The sequence below is a fragment of the Myotis davidii genome, unplaced genomic scaffold (assembly GCF_000327345.1).
Source record: "Myotis davidii unplaced genomic scaffold, ASM32734v1 scaffold134, whole genome shotgun sequence".
Classification (NCBI taxonomy): Eukaryota; Metazoa; Chordata; class Mammalia; order Chiroptera; family Vespertilionidae; genus Myotis; species Myotis davidii.
This window is the reverse complement of record NW_006288853.1, coordinates 4,530,017-4,555,862: the sequence shown is the minus strand read 5'-3', so window position 1 is coordinate 4,555,862 and position 25,846 is coordinate 4,530,017. Positions and strand designations below refer to the sequence as shown.

The 25,846-nt window shown below is 56.4% G+C and overlaps 2 protein-coding genes across 2 annotated transcripts in view; one reads left to right on the top strand and one right to left on the bottom strand.

Moving 5' to 3' along the window:
* LOC102771522 (chromosome unknown open reading frame, human C10orf54) lies at window positions 1-23,615 on the top strand. The gene is made up of 7 exons (XM_006760946.2): window positions 1-227; window positions 10,463-10,897; window positions 11,621-11,677; window positions 17,173-17,280; window positions 20,948-20,975; window positions 22,244-22,437; window positions 22,607-23,615. The coding sequence occupies exons 1-7, from the start codon at window positions 146-148 to the stop codon at window positions 22,642-22,644; spliced, it is 942 nt and encodes a 313-aa protein (XP_006761009.1). The 5' UTR covers window positions 1-145; the 3' UTR covers window positions 22,645-23,615.
* Window positions 1-25,846, bottom strand: part of CDH23 (cadherin-related 23) — a 413,720-nt gene that overhangs the window by 37,739 nt on the left and 350,135 nt on the right. The window lies entirely within an intron of this gene.

Sequence of the window (25,846 nt, the reverse complement as noted above, 5' to 3'; positions counted from 1 at the left end):
GGCGCTGGCTGCTTTCACTTGCTACTCCAGGCACTCACTTCACTCACTCGCCGGGAGGGTGTCTGCCCTGCAAACCAAGAGTTCGCCCCAGGCGCCGCTCAGCCCAGCCGTCCCAGCCGCTCCACCCGGCCCCACCGAGGGTGACATGGGCTTCCCCCCAGTCCCGGAGGCCTGCGGCCGGCGCTGGGGGCCTGTGCTCCTCGCTCTCTTCCTGGCTGCTTCCCGAGGTAAGGTTCACAGAGCCTGGGCACTGGGGCAGAGCACGGGGAGAAGTCAGCGGGTGGGGTGAGTGGGTCGCAGGCCAGATGGGGTACCCTGGGAGCCCCCTTCAGCCTGCTGGACACCCTCCCCCCACCCCCCAGGCAGGCGGGCTACTGGGACTGCTTGGCAGGGGCAGCGGTGTCTCTGCCAAGTGCCCTGGCTGGGTGGTGGGCACATCTCTGTGCTCTGACGGCGCTCAAGCAGCTGCGGACCCAACTTCCCTGCCCAGGGTGAGAGGAGCTTTTGCAGAACAGGAGATGGGCGCTGTGAGAACAGCCCCGCGAGTTTTGGGGTGCCACTGGCTTTGACACCTGTGGCATCTCCCTGCCGCTCCGCCTCAGGGTTCCAGGATCTCACAGGGTGCAGGAGGTAGGGTATTCTCAGCCCATGCCCTGTCCCCTGGCGACACTCCTGGCTCAGCCTTGCTGGGCACTGGTCAGTGTGGTCCCTGGTCCACTCCCAGATGTGGGTGCCTATCTTGTCCTTATCCTAAGGGTCTGATGGCTGAGAGCTGAGTGGTCAGCTGATTACTGGCATCCAGAGAAGCTGAGCTCAGGGACCACGTGGGGCACGTTCCCAGCTCGGCCAGGAGTGCCTTCTGGGTCCTTAGATAACTTATGGCATCTTTCTGGCCTCGGTTTCCTCAGCTAAAACACAAGGAGGTGCCACTTTCCTCTTTCAAACTGTCGCAGCTCCGGGTGATGTCCTGGCCTGGACACAGGAGCTCCTGGGGGAGGGCAGAGGCCCTAGGACCTGCAGCCTGGCCTCCGGTTCTTGCCTGCCCAGAACTGAAGAGGCTGGGTCTCCAGGGCAGAAAGCAGCCTGTGGAACTAAACTTTACGGAGAGGGCCAGGGAAAGTGTGAGTCATGCAAGGAGTCAGAGGGAGGCAGGAGGAGGCAGGGAGCTTGGCACAGAGGCCTCATGGGTGGGTCAGAAGAAGAGAAGGGGAGGATAGGGTAAGAGGCAGAGAGAACTTGGAAAACAAACAGTGCCTGCACGCGGGATGATATCTCGGTACTGTGATGCTGGCCAGGAGCTCTGACAAGGAGGAGGGAGCCCACAGACAGCTGCCTAAACTGCACCCTGGGGGCAGGCGAAGCCATGGCACAAAGCCATGGCTCAGGTCAAGGCTTCCAGGAGGGGCTGGGGATGATGGCAAGCAGGAAGGAGCTCCGTGCTCCAGCTGCCCTGCCCGTCCTCTCCCAGTGACCCCGAGGGGCCCTTCTGTTTTCTTACCTCCCCCCGGCCCTCCCCTGGCTGCGCTCTTCTCTGTTCAGCAGCCCCAATTTGGGAAACGGAGTTCTAGAGAACAAGGGTTTGGGGACCCAGCTTGCAGAGCAGCCAGGAGCAGAGAGGCCCAGAGCCCCTGGTTCTACACCGTGCACAAAGCCAGGAGCCTTCACCCCAGAGGTCTTGCTGCTCCAACAGCTTGGTACTCCACCTCTTCCTGGGCCAGCTCAGGGCGATAATTAGGGCTCCAAGCAGCCTTCCTTGGAAAGGAGTCTTAGTTTTGCACTGCTCTGAGACTCAGCATTCTTAACTGCAATATGGGCATACTATGGAACAGCCATGCTACTGCCTGGTGCCGGTACCAGGGAGGTGCCAGATGGGAGGCCTGGCTGCAGGTGTGATCAGGAGGGTCTGTGAGTTGGAAAGACCTGCTCACCAGCCAGCTAAGCGGAGAGGTTGTCCTGGGCAGGACTGTCCAGGTCAGAGTCTGTATGTCTGGAAGGTGAGATGGAGGTGGCTGGTATGAGCCTGTTCTCTAGCTCTGCAGTTGGGCCACCACCCAGGAGACTGGTGGTGGTAGGTATGGTGCTCGGGAGCCCAGGAAAAGTTGAAGATACCCCTTTCCTGGGTCTGGCTCAGGGTGTCATGGCTGGAGGGAGGTGCCTAGGAACCAGGACTCAGCAGGGAGGCTGAGCCTCTCCTTCTCCTGTATGCATTCCCAGGACCCATGGAAGTACTGTCCTTGCCATGTCCTCATAGGTTGACCTAGGGGTCCCAAACTCTGGGACTAGGACATGGCAGTGCCCTGGGTCCAGGGAGGGGAGACCCCACCTTCCCCTTCAAGGTAAACAGAGCTGCAGGGCCTTGTTGGGTAACCCCATGGCGCAAGTCTCTGATGCAGCAATGGTCAGCTCTTAGGAAATCTACGACCCGCTGCCCAGAGGCCCTGGGGAGGCAAGAAACAACCTCAGGCCAGCTCATGGGCAGGAGAGAGCTCCTACCCAATGCAGGGGCATCCTACAATACTGGGGAGCCCCTCTCTGGACTGGGCTGGCTGCTCCTGTTCCTCCCCAATCAGGGCAGAAGTTCCCTGGGAGAGGTCAAGGGGGAGGTGCACTGCTGGGAAGCTGCAAGGGCCCCTTCCCTGTATGCGTGCACACATGGGGCCTACCCGGCAGTGAGCCCTTCAACCAGCACTGACTGAGCCCCACACACGGAGCTGGAGGCCCCAGGTTTTAGACCACCTATTCATCCCGCCTTTGCACCCATAGGTATTTCCATGGAGGTGCCTGTGGATTCTCCTCTGAAAGTTCCCCAGTGATGGGGACTTCCCAGCTTCCAGGCTAACTGGGCTCGGGGTTTGCTTGACTCAGTGGGGTCTTTCTTGCAACTGATCCTTACGTTCATCCTGTTTGCTTTGGCTGACCATCCCCAGAGAGAAAGGCAGTGGCCACCTTCATGCCCACCAGTAATTCAGTTATTACTGATGAAGGAAGCCCAGCTCCTTGAACCTTCCTACAAGGGATCACATTCCCCACGGGGACATGGGGCCAGGCCCTGCCTCTGCTGTCACTGTGGGACCATGAACACACATTTTCCCGGGATGCAAGCCACGGGCAGGCCAGCTGACGTGGTCTCAGCGAGGCTGCCTGCTGCCCACTCCCTCCCGAAGGGTAACTCTGTGACCGTGTACCCTGAGCTTCTGTCATTAGCTCATCACCTTTGGGATTTCTGCAGAGTCTGCCTATCGTCATTACACTTATTTTTTCTGGAAAACTCCTCATTCTTTTACTCAAGTAAATAGATTTTAAAAGGAAACTTTATATTACTGCCATAAATGGGAAGCCAGTATCACTTGCCATAAATACAACAAAATCATAAGAGTATATAATAGGAAGATCAAATAAGAGCATTAAATTCTAGTTAGAGACTATAGCCTGAGGAAGGCTCCAAGCCCCAAACCTGCTGTCCTTTGCAAAAAACAACAACAAACAAAAACAACCCCCAAAACAAAACCAAAACTCAAGGAGCTCAGCAAATGACAGGTGTTTGGAAGACATATTGGCATCGAGCTGGGGCTTTCCCTTTGATGTAATCGGGACCAAAAGAGAACTGAAAAGAAAATAACCTTCTCTCTGCGATCCAATGCACTTAATGTGGTAAAATTAAAGCTACCTGTGCTCGATCGTCAGCTCCGCTCCATCAGCACAGAAGCCAACTCATGCCTGTGAGGAGCTGGTGGCAGAGGACAGCGCAGCTCTCCGGGAGGAGGGGAAAGAGGCTGGTGCAGAGTCAGGGGCCTCTCTCAGCTTCTTCCAGCCCCCAATTCTCCCAGCCCCTGTTCCTCCCCCGAAGAATTGTAGTGCTCCAGCTGGGTCCTCGCCTCTGCGAGGGTCAACCAGCCACCCCAGTAACCACAGGGGGAGAGGGAGAGGGAGAGGAAGCCTGCAGGCCCCAGCTAGGTCCTCACGGGTCAGGCCCCTGTCCACCTGCAGCAAAGAAGGTCAGCCCCCAGCCCCTTCTACACTCTAGAGCAGGGGTGGGGAACCTTTTCTCTGCCAAGGGCCATTAGCATACTTATAACATCATTCGGGGGCCATACAAAATTATCAGCTTAAACATTAGCCTGGTGTGTTTGGTCAAACATTTAACTAACTCACCCCTAATGGGGCCAGACGTTCCCCACCCCTGCTCTAGAGGGTAGTCCACGGCATCAGATCACCGAAGCCAGACTATCTGGGTTCAAATCCTGGCACCACCCTTTACTCTTCAGGAGACTCTGTGCCAATTACTTAACCTCTCTGTGCCAAGTTTCCTCATCTGCAAAATGGAGGAGGATTAAATAAGCAAATCCGTGTAAGAGATTAGAATAATGACTGGCACAGAGGAAGCACCAGCTGCTACTGCCCCACTGGGCCGCCAGCACCAAGGGTAGGGCACAAAAAGACCTGAGCCTGAACCTTAGGAAGTCTGGAGGGCAGCTGGCAGGAGCTGGTAGTCTGGGCTGCACACAGTCATCCTCAGGGAGGGCCTGGGGCCGCTGGGAAGGAGTCGCCAGAGAGGGATCCACTGCAGGGTCTTAGGCCCTCCCGGGGGGGCGTGCTGGCCTCCAGCCTCCAGCCCCGGATGCATGGATGCTTTCCCAAGGTGCTGGAAGGGCCGCTTCCTCCAATAGAGCCTGGCTTCCCCTTCCCGGACTCCTTGTCCGATGTGAATGGACACTTCCTGCGGGGGCAGGTATCAATAAACACATCTGAGATGCCCTTTGTCCACACTGGCCATGGAGTCCCAGGGCGAGACCTGCTGGCTTCAGGCCTCAGCCCCTCTCCAGGGCCACATCCTGGAGTTTAGCACTGGCAGACTCAGCCTGATTGGTCCTTGCCTCTGTTTCCCTCTGTGCTCTGCATCTTGAGAAAGAAGATAAAAGCCTTTCACTACACCCTTCGTGGACTATCCTGGGGGGCAGGGCCTGGCAGGGAGCTGGAGGCCAGGTCCCTGTTTGTCTTGGGCCCCCTCTGAGGGTGAGGACCCGCCTGCTGCATCTCACACAGGGCCCACAAGAGCAGGCGCTCAGGAACTGTTTACTTAGAAGCCCTAGCAGCTGGACAGAGTTCAGCCCTTTGGGTGGAGCCTCCAGCGCAAACCAGTCAAGATAGGGACCCACCTCCAAAAGCTGGGGTGTTGCCTTAGCAACTTATGCCTCATCAGGGAAAATACACAAGCCTGTCCACACCCACACACCCCCATCCCGTGCACACCCACAGGGTTTCACAAGGCCCCTACTGGGTGGAAAGAGATGAATGAAGGTCGCGAAGAGATGAAGCCAGACAAGAGGTCCTTTCCCCTGCACTGGAACAGAGCCTTCTAGCAGAGGCTGAGGGTCCCACAGCTAGAAAGCGGCAGAAGGAGAACAGAAGTCTGAGCAGATATCCCGTATGGAACACTGCGCTCCCACGGCCTCTCTGCCTTGGCCTGGCTCATGTGAGGACCTCGGTAAATATTTGCGGAATGCAAGAGTGATGTTCTCAGTTCTCAGTTCTGGCCTGAGGCTGAGCAAAGCTGGCTCTGTGGAAAACAGAGTCAATTTGAGGTCAATTCATTCTAAGTAGCTGGAGGACAAGATGTCAGCCCTGTTCACTGGAGGTTTGGGGGCTCTTCCTGTCTGCAGCTGGTGTGTTCAAAGTGTGGGCTTCCCCTCAGCCACACGAGGCTGTGTGGCCTTGGGCAAGTTGCTTGGCTCCTCTGAGTCCGTTTCCTCATCTTTAAAATGGGGATGACAATACCTACCTCAGGGGGCGTTATGAGAATTAAAGGAGATGAGTATAACGTGCTCAGCAAATCCCATCACAGGTGATCAAAGGTGAGCCCCTGTGATCAGTTTCGTGGCCCTGTCCCTCTGCCCTGAAGAAAGACAGCCCTTCCCTCCTGCTGCAGGGTTTCTGAGCTGGAGGGGGCCTAGGCACGTGGGAATCTCTCAGGATAAGTGAAGAAAGAGAGGTCCAGACAGGAATGGGACCTGACCAAGAGCACGCCGTAGGGACATGGCTCAGTGGGGACAAGGACCTGGGATCTGATTGCCCCGACCACGGTTTCAATCCTGAGGCCTGGAATCTTTCAGACTCACAGCATTCTCCCTCCAGGTGCTTTTGCCTTCTCACCCAGTGACGGGAAGGGGCCTGGGCCCCAGGGCAGCACAGTGGTTGGATGGCTCCCGCCTGGGGACAGGCTCAGGCCCAGGTCATTTTCCTGTCCTACATGATCTCCGCCACCCTGGAGCCAGGGGCTTCCTCCCCACCCACTCTCCCTGACAATGACCCCCGTGTCCACAAGGCTCTGCTTGTGACAATAAGCAACATCCTCCTGCCAAATAATTATAATTCCAGCTGGGCTATATATACATATACATATCCCACCCCCCTCCCCATAACACATGTGCGCATGCGCAGCTCTGGATGGCGTGGGACGTGCTCTATCGTCCCCAACACTGTGCTCTTGCGTGTCCTCCCAAGGACAGGCTGCCCTGGACGTTGATCTGACCTGAGTCTCAGATACAACCAATGGGGTGCTTTCTCTCTCCTCAGGGCAAAGCCCTGTGGACCCTTGGCCCAGTCCTTTCTGGCTCTTTTGTTGAAACTGACCACTCTCCGCTGCCCCCCAAACCCGAATCCTGGCTTCTCCTTTTTTCTAAAAAGGGAAGTTCTCTGGGGTGTGTGAGGGCTTGGGATTGAGCAATGCCCCTCCTCCCACTGCTTCTGAACCCCCCCCGTGGGATTTCAAGGAAATTGCCTCTAGGGCTGAAAAGGCACTGATGTAGGCAATTCTGTGGGCATTCACACCACTGCTTGGACCCTGAGGGCCCGGGGCCTGATGCCCCCATTGGAGGTCTTGCTGCTTGCTCCTACCCTGCTCCACCCCACCCACCACAAGCTGGCTCCACCTTGTCTATATTTCAGCCCACCCCATCCACGCCCTGTCCCCTTAGCAGTCCCCACCTGGCTCAGCTTCCTGCTCCACTTCTTGCCTCCAACTCTACTCTGCCTGTCCCCTGCCTCCCCTTCAGATGTGCCGACCAACACTCCGGAGCTGCCCTCCTGAGAGCCCCCAGGTGTGGGCATCCCTGCAAATGCTGCCGGATCTGGATTCAGCTCCCTGCCCTGGGGTAGCTCTGGGGCTGGCAGTGATGTTGGGAAGAGGGAACGGGGGCGCACCTGGGAGAGGTGCTGGTGGGAGCTGCCAGGTGGCCTGCTGGGGACAGGGTGTGCACGGGGCAGAGGTAACTCCAGGGTCTACTCTGTGGGTAGGTTTTTGTTCTTCCTGGGAGCACCTGGGGGCATCCTTTCCCTAGCCATTCCCCACCTCCATTCACTGGCACAGCCGGAGTTCTGAGGCCACGCCCACTCTGCACGGGCCTGTGAGGGGGGCCCAGGCTGGCAGGGATACAGTCAGGGGTACAGCCTGGGAACTTCTGCTGGGGCCGTGGGTGGGTCACCCCCTCTCAGAGATTGAGGGTCACATCTGTAGGCTGATGGGCTTGAGCAGTAGAGTCCCTCACTGGCCAGACCAAGGAGCCATTCTTGTGGATCACAAACTCAAATGTCCATGGGGCCAAGCAAATACGGTGGGAGACTGAAGCAGGCCAGGCACAGACATTAGGGAGTAGTGAGGACTGTGGCAAACTGGGATACCAATGGACCGTCTAAATGGGAGGCTGCTACTCAGCTCTAGCCGATAATAGGAAAACTGGTTTTGTGTTAATTTTTCTGATTTTCAAAGACACTAAGGGTCAGAATTTTCATATCACATTCCTGGTTTTTAAATGTTGGCGATTTCAAACAAAGGCAAAATACTTGGAGGGTCAAGTAAAATATGTCCAAGGCTAGATGTGGCAATGGGCTGCCAGTTTCTGAATCCACCCCTCATGTCCCCCCTCTCCCACCCTTCAGAATAGTGTCTAATTGCCTGCATTTAATTCTGGCTCTTGCACTTATTGGCTGTGTGATCTTCAGTGGGTTATTTACTATCTCTGTGCCTCAGTTTCCTTACCAGTGAAACAGGAAAAAAACCCCAATATCCATGTTATAGGGTTGCAAGACACCAGCACCCAGCACGGCGCACGATACAGTCTATTTCTTCTTCCTCCAGTTCTAACTAGAGCCTGCTCTACCTGAAGCCCCTCTGCTCCAGGTTCTGAGTGCGCTTCAGGCAAACCACCTTCCCTTTCTGGGCGCCTATATTTCTGCCTGAAAAGGAGGCCAGCATTTTGCCACAGAAGTTCTGAACTCTCTGCTCCCCTCAGCAGCGACTGTCTTTAAATCCGGGTCTCCCAGACTTGGCTCCCTCACTCGTGGGTGGCGACTGGGAGGTCTTCCTTACCTGCTGGGGCCTAACACTCTACCCATGCAGACATACTCCCCGGGGCCCCAGCGTGGCTGCCTCCCCTCACCCTGCTGTCATTGTGCAGCGTCCCAAGGCTGGACCACAAGCTGGTCTCAGCCGCTCACGCCTCCGAGGAGAAGGCTTGGAAGCTGGCTCGCCCACTCGATTGTGCAGAACCATTCTTCACCCCCAGGAACTGCTCCTTCAACGGCCGAAATGAATGAGCGGCCCCTCTAGCTCCCATGCATCAAGCACCGACCCCCAGCAAGGCACTTTCGGGCACTTCACGTAAATGACTTGCCATCCTTGCCTCAGCTCCAGCAGGTAGATGTTTTCATGTTTGTTTCACAAGGAGGAGTCCGAGGCTCGGAGTCTAAGGAACTCACAGCCACTGGGCTCCAAGGCAGGCTGGTCTAATTCCAAAGGCCCAGCAGGCTGCTTCCCTCCTGACTGGGCACGGCTTTCAGATCAGCAGGCGGGTCCGGGGCTCTAAGGCCGGGGAGGGCGTCTGAAGGACGTGGTGTTTCCCTGGGTCCAGGCAATGGCAAGGCAAGGACATACCCATTTGGATTCTGAACATATTTCCGAACTCTCCTCCTCGTCTGCCTGACCTACAACCGCCCCTGAGATGCCAATTAAAGTGAAAGAATCACCGATGTCTAAGAACACAGCTGCCCTCCCTATGTCTGCAGGGGACACGGGAGCTCATGTCTTGTGTTCTCAGCTTTCCCACCTCCAGTCCTTGCACAACCGCGTGTTGTAGGTACTGTTTTTCTCATTGCACACACGAGGAAACGGAGGCTCACACAGCTACACGGAGGAGCCAGGACCCAGCCCTGGCATTCTGTTTTCAAGGGCCAGTGCTTTCCACAAATGCTGAAAGGGTGGAGTAAGGCAGTGATGGCGAACCTTTTGAGCTCGGCGTGTCAGCATTTTGAAAAACCCTAACTTAACTCTGGTGCCGTGTCACATATAGAAATTTTTTGATATTTGCAACCATAGTAAAACAAAGATTTATGTTTTTGGTATTTATTTTATATATTTAAATGCCATTTAACAAAGAAAAATCAACCAAAAAAATGAGTTCGCGTGTCACCTCTGACACGCGTGTCATAGGTTCGCCATCACTGGAGTAAGGTAACGAGGACCAGCGGTTACATCCCTGGCTTATTGAGAACAAAATGAACTAGAACAGATTTCTAAGAAGACCGGGGAGCAGGCAGGGACGTGGATGAGATGGCCCTCCATGCACTCCTGGTCTCTGTCCCTGAGACACCTGGGGTTTCCCATTTCCCTGCCACCTGGCCCAGAGCAGCCTCTCTGCTTGCCGAAACCCTAACTGTCCATCAACCTCAAAGACCCTCCCTCCTTTAAGAAGTCTCCTGACTCCCAGGGAGGCTATGTCTCCTCTCCTGCAAGTGCCCCGAGGTTGGCACTAGTTTGCCGTCTGGCCAATGGGGTTACTTGGCTGCAAATGCAGGCCCTGTCTGCCCACCTCGGTTGTAAGCTCCCCGGGGAGGCCATGTGCTCAGCACGCAGATGAGATGTAGCACCTGGCACAAGCCTTGCACACGCAGGAGCGAGGAGGCGAAGAGGCACTTTAGCCTCAGGAGTTGGAAGGGTCAGGTACTGACGGCCCCCGGGAGACAGGTCCAGGACAAAGGGCTGCTGTTCCCAAGCAGCCTTTCTGCTTGCTGTCCGGCCTCCCACCGACAGTGCTGGGCATGGAGGCTGGACATGCCAAGGACTGGCCCAGGGCAGAGCCACAGTGCCTGCAGTGGAGGTGGGGGGCGGGTGGGGGAGAGGCTGGAGCATGGTGCACGCTCCGCCCCAGGGACTGGGCTCAGTCTCCTACCTGCTTGGAGTCTCCCCTACACCTCAGCCAGCATCCCTGGGGTAGGGGGATCCCCAAGCTGGGGAGGTACCCATGGCTCCTCCCATAGTGTCTGGGTTCATGAATAAAGGAAGGTCAGGGAGGTCAGCTGACTTGCCAGGACCTGCCGCTAGGGAACCCACATCTTTGGAGCCCAGGCCAAGGTTCTTCCCCACTGAGAGTGCGCTCAGGCAGGTGACAGCTTCTCCTCTCTCGGACAGGTCTGGTGACAGCCTTCAAGGTCGCCACACCATATTCCTTGTACGTGTGTCCCGAGGGCCAGAACGTCACCCTCACCTGCAAAATCTTGGGCTTGGGCCCCGTGACCAAAGGGCACGACCTGTCCTTCTACAAGACATGGTTCCGCAGCTCACGGGGCGAGGTACAGGCCTGTTCCGACCGTCGGCCTATCCGCAACCTCACGTTCCAGGATCTCCACCTGCACCACACTGGCCACCAGGCCGCCAACACCAGCCAGGACCTGGCCCAGAAACATGGGCTAGAGTCGATCTCCGACCACCACGGCAACTTCTCCATCACCATGCTCCACGTGACCCCGCTGGACGGCGGCTTCTACTGCTGCCTCGTGGTGGAGATCAAGCACCACCACTCGGAGCAGAGGGTCTACGGAGCCATGGAGCTGCAAGTGCAGAGTGGTGAGGGCTTCTTCCACGGGGCAGCTTAGGGGTGGTGTCCCTGGGGGGATGGTATGTGTGCCCACATGGAAGGGGAAGCAGAGATGACAGTGTGACCAGGGGTGTGGTGCTGTGCATTCGATGGGGTGACTGTGTGGGATACTGTGCTGGAGGGTGCATGATTCTGCAAGGGTGGCAGTGGCACTCCGGGGCTGTGGGAGATGAGGTGGCCATGCGTGTGGAGCTGTAAGTGCTTCTGGTCAGCTGAGTGTGATGGAGGGAAGGTCCATGCAACTCTGTTTGTGACAGTGGGCTCTTTAATGGAAGAGTGGGTATGAACCTGGGCTGGGAATGTGACTGCTCATGACGGTACCATGACCGCGCAATGTGACCTGGGCTGTGAGTTGGTGAATGGTCAAATGACTATTGGGGAATATGTATACGTGAGTGTCCCTCTCCAGGTGAGAGGGCTGGGGGGCAGTGGACTGGTCAGAGGTGTGAGCATGGGCAGGTGTCCACATGCTGCTGGGGTGGCATGCGAATGGGCAGGACATGCTGGCTATGCCGTGAGAATATGCTTCTGTGTGCGTGTGTGTGCGCGCCCGCAGGTTCCACCTGGGCCGATGCTATTAAGTGGACAGCAGCATGAGTAGCTGTGACAGGAAAGGGGCACTCCGGCCTGGACAAGCCTCCCTGGCCCCCTGGGCCTGACACCCACCTAACAACCCTTCTTTGCTCCCACAGGTGATGAAGCACCACCCAAGTGCATCGCGTACCCATCCTCCCCCAGGGAGAGTGAAAGTAAGGACCGTCCTCTTGCCCCTTCTGGGTTCTCTCTTCCCCTCTGTCCTCCTGCACCAGGCTCTGTTCTAAACTCTGACCTCATCACCTCAAGCCCATGGAAGCCCCATTCTTCCTCCTCTGCCGCTGCCCTCCCTTTTGCTTCTTCCTTCACCTGAGCCACGGGTTGCAGCCCTTAGAAGCCTCCTCCCCTTCCAAGGCCTAAAACCTGACAGCAGGTTCCCAGAGCCCCTGCTCCTGCCGCCCTGGGTGGGCCTGTACCCTGGACATGACCTTGGGCCCGTGTGCCCATGACAGGTGCTGCTGAGCCTGTTTCTGAGTGGGTCCCCCTCCTGCCCACCAGCCCTCTGCCACAGGGGAACTCCTTAACATTTCCTGTTCTCTGCGTGAGGGAGGGAGGAGGGAGAGGCTCAAGAAGGGCGCGGAACTACCTTTCCTGGAACCCCTACTGTGTGCCAGCCTGTGCTAAACCCTTCCAAGTGCGGGTCTCTCAGTGGATTCTCCTAAGAACCCTGAGGCATCACAGGGAAACGGAGGCCCAGAGAGGCCACCTGACTTGCCCAAGTTCACACAGCCAGCAAGGCCCGCACAGCGGGGATTGTGCTCACTTCACCTTCTCCCCAGCTGAGGGGCATGCGCAGTGCAGTGGGGAACAGCCTCCTGCTGTCTGCCCTATGGAGTGAGGGGACACTGCCCTAAGGGGCACCTGGGCACTCAGAGACCAGGCCAGAATGCCCGGCAGCTTGGAGACAGCAGGCAAAGGGGCGACATCTTTGGAGCACCCCGCTCTTCTGAGAGGAGAGGGTCCTGGCTTCCGCAGCCTCCTACCCATCAGTACCTATTGGGCATCCAGTGTGGACCAGCCCCTGCCCAGGCCCTGGGAGCCGCTCAACTACAGCCTTAGTCAAGCCCCAATGCAAAGGTTGCCACAGCCTTCTACTTAAACTACTCTTTTTTTTTTTTGAACAACAACAACAACAACAGACTAGCCAGGAACAAAATTAGAGCTCACATTTTGGTCTGAGCCAGACCTATGTGGAGTTAGGAAACTCTGGTTCAAGCCCCTCTCCCTGGTATACCGCAGAGCTCACATGTCACTTGGCACCAAGACGCGATCGTCCTCACTTCCTCCACCAGCGACTCCCTGGTGAGGCTGGAGAGGGGCCTCTGAGTGGCTCCTTCCTTCCCACGCAGCAGCCTCAAGACTGTGCAGGCACACGTGCCTGTGTACAGGACGGGGTACGCTGCACCTGGCGAGGTACATGAGGGCTCACTTCCCCACTGCTCCTTGCACTCTGAGCAACTCCCAGCCCACTTCTCCCTCCAGGAGCTCCTGCAGAACTCCCTTAGCGACAGTCACTTCTGCTACTTTCCCAGCTCACGGATGGGGAAATGGTTCCAGCAGGTGAAGGGACACGCTCACGGTCTCTCAGACCCAGAGCCAAGAGGAGATGCCAGAGTGCCCGAGTCCCAGTGCGCAAACCCTGCCTGCGTGCCGGGCTGCCCTCCCCTCTGTCAACACCAATTTTCTGAAACTAGTTGTGGGGGCAGAGACAAGAGGTGTCAGAGGGGACAACGCTCGAGAAAGCAGGTGCCAAATGGAGAGGGAGCTGAAATTGGGCTCATTTTTCTTGCTAGAGAAGCAGCTGCTAGACTTGAGGGGATCAGAAGTCAGTTGGGAAATGTCAGGAGACCAGCTGATAAGAGCCAGAGGGTGAGGCAGAACCCTGAACTTGACTGCCAAAAGTGGGTCAGGCTTCCTTTGCTGGCACCCTGCTCTCAGGTTTTAACACTGCCTTCCTCTCTAACTCATGGGCGTGTGCAGCCTCACCCTAGCCCCTGTTTCTGAGCCACTGCCCACAGTTAACTGGCTCCCTGAGGGCCGAGGCACATGTATGTTTCTCCCAGCTGTTGAGTGTGGCTTCCACAGCCTCCGTGTCCCCTTCCAATCCCCTTCCAGACTCTTGGTTCTGGAGGTCTGGAGAGTACAGCTGTGGCGGAGTTTTGGCAATGTGGCAGGTGTTGTCTCAGATAAGAAAACCCAGCTATCCTTTCAGGTGGGGTGTGGGGGGCATGTCTGTTCTCTGGGGACCATGTGTACACTGAGAAATGGGATCAGGTGTCTCTCTCCTAAAAAAGGGGGGACAAATCAATGTTATGTAAGGAACTAGTTCAGGGTTCAAAAACTCAAATGCCTGCAGGGCCAGGGAGCTGGTGAAGGAAACAGTAGGGAGGGCGGCACCCAGCTGCCAACCTGTAAGTGCAATTCCAACGGTGGCACCACAGGAGGGGGGCCCAGGGTTGGCAGAGCCACTACATTTTCAAGCAAAGTGAGAAGTCCAGATTTTATGCAAACTCTTAGCTTAAAATGTGGAGTTCGTTCCCGTGAAGGGCAGTCCGGGGAAGTGCTTAAGCGCTCAGACCCTGCCATCAGCCACGCTGCCTAACCTCTCTGTGCCTTAGTTTTCTCATCTGTCAAACAGGCACGACTGCAATAGCACTTACTTTCCAGGCTGTGACGGGGCTAAAATGAAGCTCTATATGCAAAGTGCTAAGAACCATGCCTGGCACAGGGTAAGTGCTGGCTATTAATACTTGTAATGCAGAATCCTCGGCCTGGCTTCCGGAGTCAACCCGCCCATCGCCCTGTGCCAAGGCAGGATGGCGAGTAGATGGCAGCGGACAGTGGACACATCCTGTTTTCTAACGGCTGAGAAACATCTGCCTGGTGACCCAGGTGCTCAGTGGGCCCCACCTCCCTGTGGGAAGATCCCAGCCCCGGCCCTAGGTCAGGTGCCCACTGCCAGCTTTGGTACCTGGTCAGCCAATAACGCTTCCAGCCAAGAGGCCCTTGGCATTTCCTCCTCTAAGCCGGCCCCAGCCTCCTGTTATCTGTGGGAAGTAGGAGGGGAGCTCGTCCATGAAACCATCTGAAAGCCCAAGTCAGCCTGAGGTCAGGGACATAACGAGAAAGGAGACTGAGGAAGTTGGTGCCCCCAGGAGCTCCCGATTGCTAGGGGGTTGTGGTTTCTCACCCACCCCAGGGAGGGGGGCTGGGCAGCCCATCTCCCTTCCCCTAGAAGCAACCTCCCTACCCTTCAACATGGTGGGATGTTTTGGTTTGCTTTCATCCAGCCCCCTCCCTAGGGAACCAGGCAGCCCACCTCAACTCCCTCCTCTATGTATACCCAGGGGGCCCTCCCATGCCATCCTGCTCTGTAAGGGGCTGGCACAGTCCTGGGTGCTGGCCTGCCAGCTGCCTCTGCCAATGCCTGCTCACCTTCCCAGGATGGGCCTGACTCTAGATGGCTGCTGAGCGGAGCCCCCTCCCCCAAGTACTGGCTATGCGTGTGGGGAGGGGTGGGGAGCTGTAGCAAGGCTATGCCTACTATGCAGGGGAGTCCATGGATTCAGAGGGCAGTTGGGTCCACAGAACTGTCTCTAAACTCATGCCCCCCCCCGCCCCCGCCCAACCCATCCAGTCCCAGCCTTAACTCTCAGACCAGGTTGTAAGTCAACCAGGCTCTGATCCCCTAGCGGGGCTGCAGATGGAACACCTTTGCCTGGGGACAGGAGTCAGGCAGGGAGGCTGGGCCAATAGGGAGCCGGAATTAATGAAAACCCGACTAACCTCATCAAAAGGTACTTAGTACCAATCGGAGGAGGCCTGCTTTGATGACTAGAAAAGAGCACTTTGCAGCCTGCCTCTCGGATGGTGTCTTAGCAAGGTCCCGTGGAGGGGTTTAGAAATATTCTGACATCTGAGTTAGAGAATGTTTTCACTTTCAATATTCCACTTGGAAATGCAGCCTCGCTGAGATCTGCGGGGGAGCCTGCTTTAATGTGACGTCCAGCCGGCTCTGTAATTAGCATAGGCCCTGTTCCTGCCCCAGTGGGTAGTCTGAAGCGCCTGAAAACAGTTTGTTCTCTTCTGCGGTGTGAACCGAGCCCTGAAAGCTTGTTTACACCGTTGGGTTGTTGAGCAATACAGTGAGGCAAAAACAGCCCTCATTCCAGAGAAACAGTGCAAAGACAACCGGAGATCGCAGCCCACACACCTTCCCAAGGCTCCCTGGCTCCACGTGGACACTGTGACCAGCCATCCTGCCTATATTTTGGGAAGGGCTAAAACCGGGAAGGAAACGCGTTTACGCTGGTTGTGGTTCTGAGGGCGCGTCTGTTCCCAGCTGAACTCCTGGAGTCAGCAGACAGACGAAAATAAAGCAAACCTCTCACGCAGTTGGTGGGACTGCGAAGCAGCACAACCTTTTCGAGGGCAGTTTAGCAACAGACGAAAAGAAACTGCACGTAGGCTTTGGCTCAGCACCTTCACTGCTAGGAACTGATGTACATGCGCTTGCCCGAGTGAGCAAAGGCGCACACGCAGATGCATTGCTACATTATCGGCTGAAAAATGGAAGAAACCTACACGTCCACCACAGGGGGCTGTTTCAAATACACTTGATAAAGCCCGAGGCAGAATGAAGTCGATCTTTGTGCCAATACAGATGTCCACGCGACGCTAAGCAGGAAAAGCAATTGTCCCATGAAGAGCATAGATCTCTGCTGTATGTGCAGAGAGCATATCTAAACCACACACAAGAGAACGGCAGGCACTGCTTACTTCTTTGGAGGAAGAAACTTTAAAATACATGTATTTTCAATTTAAACGTTTTTGTCATTTAGAAAGTTTAAAATTTAAAAATGCCAGAGGAAGCCCTGGCTGGGTGGCTCAGTTGGTTGGAGTGTCCTCCCGTACACCAAAAGGTGGTGGGTTCAATTCCTGGTCAGGGCACATCCCAGGTTGAGGGTTTGATCCCCGGTCAGGGCACACGTGGGGGGCAACCGATCAATGTTTCTCTCTCCCCTCCCTTCCCCTTTCTCTAAAATCAATAAAAAATAACTATTAAGGAAAAAAGTGCACAAGGATTCATGTTTCTCTAGTTCTCGCTCCATTGGCTTCGCCCTGGAGCTAAGGGGTCTCTTGGGAGATGAGTGAGGCTCTTTATTCATTTATTTTTTATAAATGAGTAAAATGGCAAAACATAAAACTGGCCATTTTAATCACTTTTAAGTGTATGATTCAGTGACATTAATTATGCTCCCAGGTAGTGCAGCCATTTCCACGATCCCCAAAAGTTTCTCATCACTTGGGCTCCATTTGACCTTCAACTCGGTGGCATGGGGTCAGTGAAAGGCCTACCCTCCCCGGTGGCCCCGGGAAGTTGAGTGACCCCCATCTGGCTGAAGACCCTTCTCTCTCTTCCCGGAGCTTCCTCAGCTGTAGGCACCTGGCTTAATTTCTGTGTCCTCTGGGGAGAAGGCATGCGGCTCGCAGGGGGTTCCTAGAACGTCCACGCCCCGCGGTCACGGAGGGTCTGGCTATGAGACCCTGGGTGCGGGGGGGCCCTCTGCTGCCTGGCCTTTCCTCTCTGGGCTTCAGCTCCCCGTCAGGAGGAACGGGCCTCACCTTGGCTGCCTCTCTGCCCTTTCAGACATCACGGCTGCCGCCCTGGCTACGGGCGCCTGCATTGTGGGCATCCTCTGCCTCCCCCTCATCCTGCTCCTGGTCTACAAGCAAAGGCAGGTGGTCTCCAACCGCCGTGAGTATCGCTGCCCTCCCGGGATGGGTGGGGGTGTGGCAGGCACAGTCCTCTGACCAGAGATGGGAGCTGCTCCAGCCCAGCAAGGAGCTGAGCTCCATGGTGACGAGGAGGGACTCAGAGGTGCCGCTTCCAGGGCCTGAGTGCCCAGCAGCCCCAGCGGCGCTGGCTTGGCCCCCAGTAAATATCTGTTGATGAATGAGTAAGCATATGGAGATGGCTTATACAAATGCTGCCACTGAGAGCTCCTTTGGGGGCCCGCTTTAATGTATAGGTGGGCTTGTTTTGTTATTAGCATTGCAATCTTGGGGACAAAAATGACCTTTGGATTATCATAACTAGGCGAGATCTTGGCGATAACTTAGTTCAACTCTTTCTTTTTATGCCTGAGAAACTTAAAGTCTGCAGGGTTAAGTAATTAAGCAAATGTCACTTAACTTAGTAAGTAGCAGAGCTGGTACTCAAACTCAGAGCTTTCAACTCACGCTTTTCCCAGGGAGTAAAAGCTCACCATCTAATACAAACTCTCATTAGCATGAGCGCCATAGCCAACAACCCCTACCTGGCAAGGTTGCTGTGCCCGGTACCCTGCCCAGCTTGTTATATTCCTTCTCTCACTTATTCCTCAGAATGATTCTCAGAGTTTGGTCTTTCCATTGTCCCCATTTTACAGCTGAGCAAACTGAGGCACAGAGAGGTTAGTAACGCACTTAAGGAACTGCATAGTGAGAAAGTGGCAGAGCCAGACTCCAAGTCAGGGCCGCTGACCCCTTGGCACAATCCTCTGCAGGTGACAGTGCCCTTTGCCCTTGTTATGACCTCACCCTTGGTCAGTCTGAGTCCTCCAGGAGCAGGAGAGGGGGATTCCTCTGCCCCTGACCCTTGCATCACCTCCCCTAACCCTTCCCCTCTGCTTGGCTGCAGAAGGTAGCTGAGGGGAACAGCTGTCACCAGGTGGCTGGGGCTCACACATGTTTTCCTTTGGTTGGGCCGTAACAGCTCATACCCCTCTCTCCTGGGGGCCCGCCCTGGAACTCCACTGCGGGTCACTCAGGGGCTGTGGCCTCCCTCTCTCTTCGTTCACAAAACCTACCGCAACCTGCCTACAAAATACCTTGAGGTGGGGGTGGGGGTGGGGGAGGTAACGTGTTTGGAGCAGAAAGAGGAAGCCAGGGGCTCAACCAGGAAGAGAAATTGCTGCAGCGCTGCCAGCAGCGCCCGTCAGCTGGGTAGCATTTCTACGAAGGTGGGTGAGGGACCAGGGGAGACACACGCTCTGCTAGGCTCAGCTCCAGATACAGAGGTGACTTCTGCCCCCCTCACTCCAGACTACATTGCTGCCGCCCCTGGGGAACAGGAACTGGGAAGCAGACTCCAGGCAGAGGATGTGGGGCGGGGGCGCTGTTGTTCCTGCTTTTGTTTCCTCAGCGCCTTCCTCGCAGGGTCCCCAGAGGTTGGTTTGAGACTCCTGCCCATGGTCCAGGCTGGAGGGAGGGAAGTCAGAGAGGGGACATCCCCAGGCCAGAGCCCTGGAGGTGTCCTGAGGGTGTGGGGACACTGGGGTCAGCCCCCAGTATCTTCTACTCCACGCACCAGGACACCTGAGGGCTTCCCAGACGAAGGGACCAGGGTGGGACAGATGAGCTGGATGCTGGAGAACCGGACTGACTGAGGGAATAAGGGGGTACACTGGGCCAACGGTGTTGCGCTATCACCGCTGTTGAGCACGTCCTCTGAAACGCCAAACGAACCCCATTTCTGTGTTCTTAGCCATTTCGTAGCATCTTATCCCTCAATGTAATATATGCCATAACAGAAAGGTGTCAATAATTTATCTTCTAATGAAAGTATATTTGAAGCCAGTCCCTCCACCCCTTCCAAAAAGAAGAAATGAGTTGTAGGACTGCAGTGTTTGGAGACAGACACGAGAGAGGCCGGAGGGGGCGATGCTGAGAAAGCAGGTGCAAACTGGAGAGGGAGCAGAGACTTGGGTCCTTTTTCTCTTTTAGTCCTCACCTGAGGATAGTTCTCCTTTGGTTTTTAGAGAGAGTGGAAGAGAGAGGGAAAGACAGAGAGACGCATCCATGTGCGAGAAACACATCAATTGGTTGCCCCCTGTACGAGCCCAGACCAGGGCCTGGGTCGAGGAGGAGCCTGCAGCTGAGGTACATGCCCTTGACTGGAATCGAACCCAGCACCCTTTGGTCCGCAGGCTGATGCTCTGTGCACTGAGCCAAACCCGCTAGGGCTGGGTCATTTTTCTTGATCTAGACTCTAGAGAAGCGGTTGCTGGGATTAAGGGGACAGAAGTCACGGGGTCATACAGGAGTCAGGCCGCAGGGCAGAGGCTGAGGGGCCCGGGCTTGGCGCGGAGCGTGCGCTCAGGCCGGAGCCCCACTCAGGAAAGGGGGAAGAGGAGGGCCGTTTGCTGCAAAGGCTGATGGGTGCGGAAGCCGGCCCAGTATGAGAGGGAGGCTGGTTTCCACAGGTCTGAGGTGGGACTACCAATCCTTACCCTAAAGCTGCGGTTCTCAACCTGTGGGCCATGACCCCTTTGGCGGTTGAGCGACCCTTTCACCGGGGCCGCCTAAGACCATCCTGCATATCAGATATTTACATGACGATTCATAACAGTAGCAACATTACAGTTATGAAGTAGCACAAAAATAATGTTATGGTTGGGTCACAACATGAGGAACTGTATTTAAAGGGCCAGAAGGTTGAGAACCACTGCCCCGAAGGGTGGAGGACAGGATGAGCTGAGGACCAGAGAACCCACAGGAGGCCTGACGCACAGGAGTCCCCGGTAAACAGTAGCCATGATTCCCACACCGCAGAGGTTTCGGGAACTTTTGTGCAACTTCCCTGTGCCTTCTGTTGTCGTGCCCCTCCCCCACCATCGGTTTCCCCATCACTATCGGCAGTAAAGCCCTTAAAAACGAGAAGGATCGTGGGAGTACATGGGGAGCCGCAAGAAAGAGGGAAGTTGGGGCCACTGCATTTGGTCGGTGTGTAGTTTGGGGGGTGGGGCAGGGTGGCAGCAGCTTGGATGAGGAGCAGAAAGTGATGGAATGGCTGAGAAGTGACGGGGTCTCAGGGCCCCTAAGATTCCTCTAGGACAGCGGTCGCCAACCTTTCGGACCTCAGGGACCACCAGTTGGCGACCGCTGCTCTAGGAGATGTCACCTCTCAAGCCACCCCATTATGCCAACCTTTGTGGAGGATGGGCCTCTCTGTCCCTCTCAACAGGAATTGACCTTGCAACACTCCCACCCAGTAAATCATGGATAAAGACCAGACCGTGGCAAGTGTCCAAATAGGAAATAGCAAATTCAGGAGCCAGGCCTTGGTTGATACTTAAATCCTGAAGGTCTAACACAGCCTAAGTCATGCCACAGGGGAAAGCATGGGTGCCTTTGGTCTCTGGTGACAAAGGTTGTCCTACACATTGTGAAAGGCAGCCCGAGTTTCATTTGTCACTGGTCAGACGTGCCGCTCACTGGTAAGCACGCAGAGGGCAGCTGTATGGGCCTCCTGAGCGAGCAGATGTGGGACCGCGGCCCTGCCTGGGCCTGCCCCGTTCCCCCAGGGGCATATCTGCCGGCAGGGGCAGGGATGTTGTCTGGGGAAGCCTCCCCTGTGTGACCAGCTTCTCTGTCTCCCCTAGGTGCCCAGGAACTGGTGCGGATGGACAGGTAAGGCTGGTGGAGACCTTCCGGAAAACTGACCATAGCTGCCTCTACCCTGACTCACAGCTTGACTCACAGGGTTGTGGCCCTGTGGGGCAGTGTCTACACCCAAACTGTGGGGGAAGTTAATGCAGAAGAGGTGGGGCAACATCCAGCCAAGACTGACTCTCCCCACTTCATCAGGATCCTTTCCCCCCTCTTTCCTGGTCCCTGATGCCAGGACAGGGGTCAGAACACAGACATAGCCCCCCTGGTCCTCCCTGTGCCCTGGGCCAGCTGTCAGGAAGGAGGTATTTCTGGGCAGTAGGGGGCCTGTTCAGCGGCCGAGCACAGCTGTTTAGAAGAGCATCTGCCATCTGCCACCGAGGCCTACACATCTGTGCGGGTTGGCTGTTCTCCCTGCCACCCCTCACCCAGCAGGCTGAGCTCCTAGACTGTTAGGATAAACCACGCTCCCACCTTCAGGTCTCAGTGGTCAGTGGGCTGGAGTGGGGGAGGAGGAGGAAGCAGCTGAGCTGAAACATGCAAAGAGGCCAGCACACCTGGAGCTGGGGCCCCTCCCTGCAAGGCACTCCAGAGAGAGCTGTCAGGCCACTGTCCCTAAGGGCAGAGGCTGTCTGGGCTCGGAGTGGGGCAGGAGGTCGGGGCGGAGAGGATAGGGGAGTGTGGGCTGGTGCGCCCTGGGCAGAAGCTGGCATTGTAGACTGGCATGGAGGGCGTGCTCAGGAACGAGCCACACTCAGGAACTGGCCCTGGTACCTGCTCCTCTGGGTGTTTGTAAGGGATGATTTTCAGGACTGGTCGAAGGAAGTCCTGCTAGTGATCCTGCTAGAGTCTCAGGATGGAGGAGTCTTTAGAGGTTGTCCCGTTCCGAAGAAGGAGGATAAGAAAAGAGGACCCCTCCCTTCAGCTGTGGGGACACTCAGTCCTAATGCCATTGACTCTATGACCAAAGAGCAGCTTGTCCCCAGATTCCTGAGGCTGGTGTCCTGGAAGCGCTTCTGACCCTGGGCGCCCTGGCAGGGCCGAGGGCACATGGTCAAACCCCAGGGCGGAGCTGGGGTCAGATGCCCTCCACTCAGAGCAGGTGGGAGAGTGCAGCCCATGGCCTTTTCTCTCTGGCCCTGGATCTCCCTTCCTCTGGGAGAGGCTGCTGGGGCCTAGAGTGGGAAGGCTGGTGATGGGAAGGGAGCAGAGAAAGCGGGCCGATGGGGAGGGCAGAGGCGCAAACCCCAAGGCAGCAGAGATGACCTTCTGTTCTGATTCTCTGGCAGCAACGCTCAAGGAATTGAAAACCCAGGCTTTGAAGCCTCTCCGTCCTTCCACGGGATGCCGGAGGACAAGCCCAGGCCTCCACTGACCTACATGGCCCAGCGGCAGCCATCGGAGTCTGGGCGCCACCTGCTCTCTGAGCCCAGCACGCCTCTGTCTCCCCCAGGCCCCGGGGATGTCTTCTTCCCGTCGCTAGGTGAGTGCTTCCCAGCACCGGCAGCATTATGGCCTGTGAGGTCATGACCCCCCCTTAACCTGCAGCGTTACTCTCCATCCTCCCTGGAGTCCTCCGTCTCCTGGTGGGGCATTGGGGGTGAAGGACAGGGGAGCCCCCCCATATACTCTGCTTCTCCTTTCTTTTGCAGATCCTGTTCCTGACTCCCCAAACTCTGAGGCCATCTAGACCAGCCAGGGGCCAGTGAGCAGCTGTGGCTGGGCCTGGGGCCAGTGCATTTGGGCCAGACTGGCCCTCTGAGTGTTCCCTTGGCCGTGGCCCTGGTTTCCTCCCTCCTGCTCTGAGCACAGACTCGTTGAGATACCCCTGATGGCCAGGTTCTTAATCCCTCTGGATGCTACATGGCAGAAGTGAGAAGGTGTGGATCACTCAGCTCCTGTCTCAAGAATGGCGGGGTGTGGGGATCCCACCGCAGAGACCTGAAATTCACCAGCTACAGACGCCAAATGACCTACAGCCTCCAAGCCCCAGAGTTCCTGCTCTGTGGCAGCCGCTCAGGGACATGAGCCTTGGGACTCGACAGGACAGCTGGGACAAGATGGGCACTGAGCAGACCCCGCAGTGCTGCCCTCCCTGGAATGAGACATCGACTAGATATGGAGGGAGTCCTCTCTACCCCACTGTGTTGGACCGGCTCCCCCATCTCGTCTGAGGCTGCTCATCTGTCAGACTCACTCTTTGTAACCATGGGGCTCGGAGCTAGGCCTGCCTGTCCTCAGGGCCCTGGGAGCCTCCCCAACAGCCTCCTACCAGTAACCTCCCCTAGGAGCTGTCAGCAACAGAAAGAAATCTGGGGCTCCCACTGCCTGCACTCTAGTCTCCAGAGTTCACTGGCCAGAGGCCCCAAAACAGGAAGTACTCGTTGGGGCACGGAGGCCATTGTGAGCCAACTGGCATCTTGGGCAATGGGGGCCGGGCCCAAGGTTGCTCACCCACCCCAGGTGGGGGTGAGGGAGAGCCCCAGGCCTGCTGGGAAGTGAGTGGAGAGGGCTCCATTAGCCCTGTCTTCCCCATCGCCCTCCTCCATTGCTCAGTGTGGCCAACAGAAAGGGTGACCACAGACTGTACTGTCCAAACTGTGACACTTTTGAGAGTGAAGAGGGCATACTATTAAAGAGCTCATGGGCAACAGGTGCAAACCGTGTGGCTGACTGTAGGAGCCGGGTTTAAATCCCTGCTCTGTCTGAGGTGCCCGAGGCCTCGGGAGCCCCCACGTCTTGCTCTTCCGTTCCATTCCATCTGCCCAGCTGCAGAGAGACCCTGTTGGGCGGGAGGAGCAGGACGTGTCCATAGAAGGTTTGTGTCCACTCTGCTCAGCACCTTCTGTTCCCACCTCCTGTTGCAGGGCTTGACTTGAGTTTGTTCCTGTACACATATGCCAGGGAGGTCCTTTGTGGACTTTTGATGAAAGGGCTGTAAAGCATGGAGTGTGTGTGTGTGGGGTGGGGGGTGCGGGGAGCGGGTAGGGGGGAGTGTGTGCCTGTACACTCTGGGAACAGGGAGGGGTGCGTTGGAGCTGGGTGGGAGCCCCAGGCACTGACTTCAGCTTCAAATGAGCATTCGTCTGCCAGCAGCTACCCTGACTCTGCTGAGCTGGGCCTGGGCTGGAGAGCCGGGACAAGGGCCAGCGGGCAGGGATACTCTGCCTGATCACCTGGCAGGGGTGGGAGAAAGTGAGCTGCAGGCCTGGAACCAGAGAGCCCCCTGGATGCACGGCATTGCTCCCAAAGCTCCCCTGGTCAGGCCCAAGGGTATGGGCCAGTGTGCACGCCTCTGTGCCGGGGCCCTGAGGAAAGGGTGAACATGGGCCTTGAGGCCACACTGACACCTCCAATGGCCAGACCACCAGAGCCCAGGCGCCTGCTGTGTCCCTGGGGGTCCTTCTTCTGGTCCAGCTGCTGCCATGAACACTCAGTGCCTGTTGCCACAGGAAGAGGGTGCTGTTTTCACACTGGGGGGGGGGGGGCACGGGAATGAGCAGGGTGACACCTGCTTGAGGCAGGGCTGGGCTGCCCCTAGAGTAGGACAAGCCCATGGATCAGACTCCCAGTCCCCCCTCAGAAAGAGTGCGCCTGTCCTACTGGGAGGCTGGCTTTGCCCAGCCCTCAGCTTCTGACCTGGAGGCAGAGATAACTTCTAAGAACTTGGCTGCCAGACCCCAGGCCTGGCTGCTGCAGTGTGGAGGGAGGGAGGAGTCCCCAGAGCAGAAAGCCACCACACTTCCTCTCTAGCTTCCTCCTGCATGGCCTCGAGCCCTTCTTCTCTGGACCTTTACAAAAGTAAGCATCTCAGCTTCGTGGTTTCCTGTTTTCAGTGAAATTTACTCTGAGCTCCAGGCTCCATCTTGATCCATGACCACACGCCCCACCCCCAGGGGCCCTACTGTTTACTCCCTGTAGTCGACAGGGAGGGGCGGGTGCTAGAATAGAAAAAAGACCATGCAACCCTGTGCTCAGCCCTGGGGTGGTGGTGCCCCGGCAGATGCCAACCCTGGTGGCTGGTCTCTATGGGCCCTGGCTCAGCACCTGTGAGCTGGGGTGCATGGATCAGAGCACGGGAAGGGGAACAAGGTGCGTGCCTCCAAAGGAGCTGGGAGGAGCCTGTGGCCTCCAGGAAGTCGCCTGCAGGGTAGGACAAGTCATTGTTAAGAGATATACAGGCAAACCTCGGTTCTCGAGTCTCCCTTCTTGAACAATTTGGTTCTGGATCAATTTGTTCACAGGAAGAAATGTCTCGATTGTGGAACAAAACTTTGGTTTTGACCTGACATCCCTTTCATGCTGATGCCTCAGCATCACAAAAAGCGTCTCTCAGGCAACAAAGGAGAGAATGCTTTTGTTGCTGGAGAAATCGAAGATGCGCACAGTTTTAAAACAAAAAGAAGCCCTCCTAGCGCCAATGTTGCTAAGGGCGTGACAGCGCTCACAAAACAACAACCACAGGCCACTGAAGGGAGAAGAGAGGTAGAAAAACTGTTGTTGATTTAAATAAAGGAAAAGCAGTTTGCCAGTGGTGACAGCATTTCGGAGGCAGTGATATGTGAAAAAGGAGTCTGGAACGTATTAATTCAATTGATGTTATTTCTAATGGGAAAAAATGATTTGGTTTTCAAACAAATCGCTTCTTGCACAGCCTCCTGGAATGCATTAAAAGTTTGAGAACTGAGGTTCCCCTGTATCAGGGATGACGGCGGCGCCTGTGAGCCCTCTCCTAACATTTCACGAAGGCCTTCTGCTTCCATTCCCTCCAAGGGACCGGAGCTGACACTCCTTGAAAATATGCCACAGAGGCCACTGCAGATGCTGCTGTGGGTCGGATTGGCCCAGCCAGGGGGCCTGGCGGTGGGCACTGGGGCGAAAGCGCAGAACCA

Bases quoted from the DNA above. Each gene is read 5' to 3' on its own strand.
- LOC102771522 (XM_006760946.2), top strand. From the start codon at position 146: ATGGGCTTCCCCCCAGTCCCGGAGGCCTGCGGCCGGCGCTGGGGGCCT. The intron at 10,898-11,620 runs GTGAGGGCTTCT...TTGCTCCCACAG, and splicing joins GGAGCTGCAAGTGCAGAGTG to GTGATGAAGCACCACCCAAG. The intron at 22,438-22,606 runs GTGAGTGCTTCC...TTTCTTTTGCAG, and splicing joins TGTCTTCTTCCCGTCGCTAG to ATCCTGTTCCTGACTCCCCA.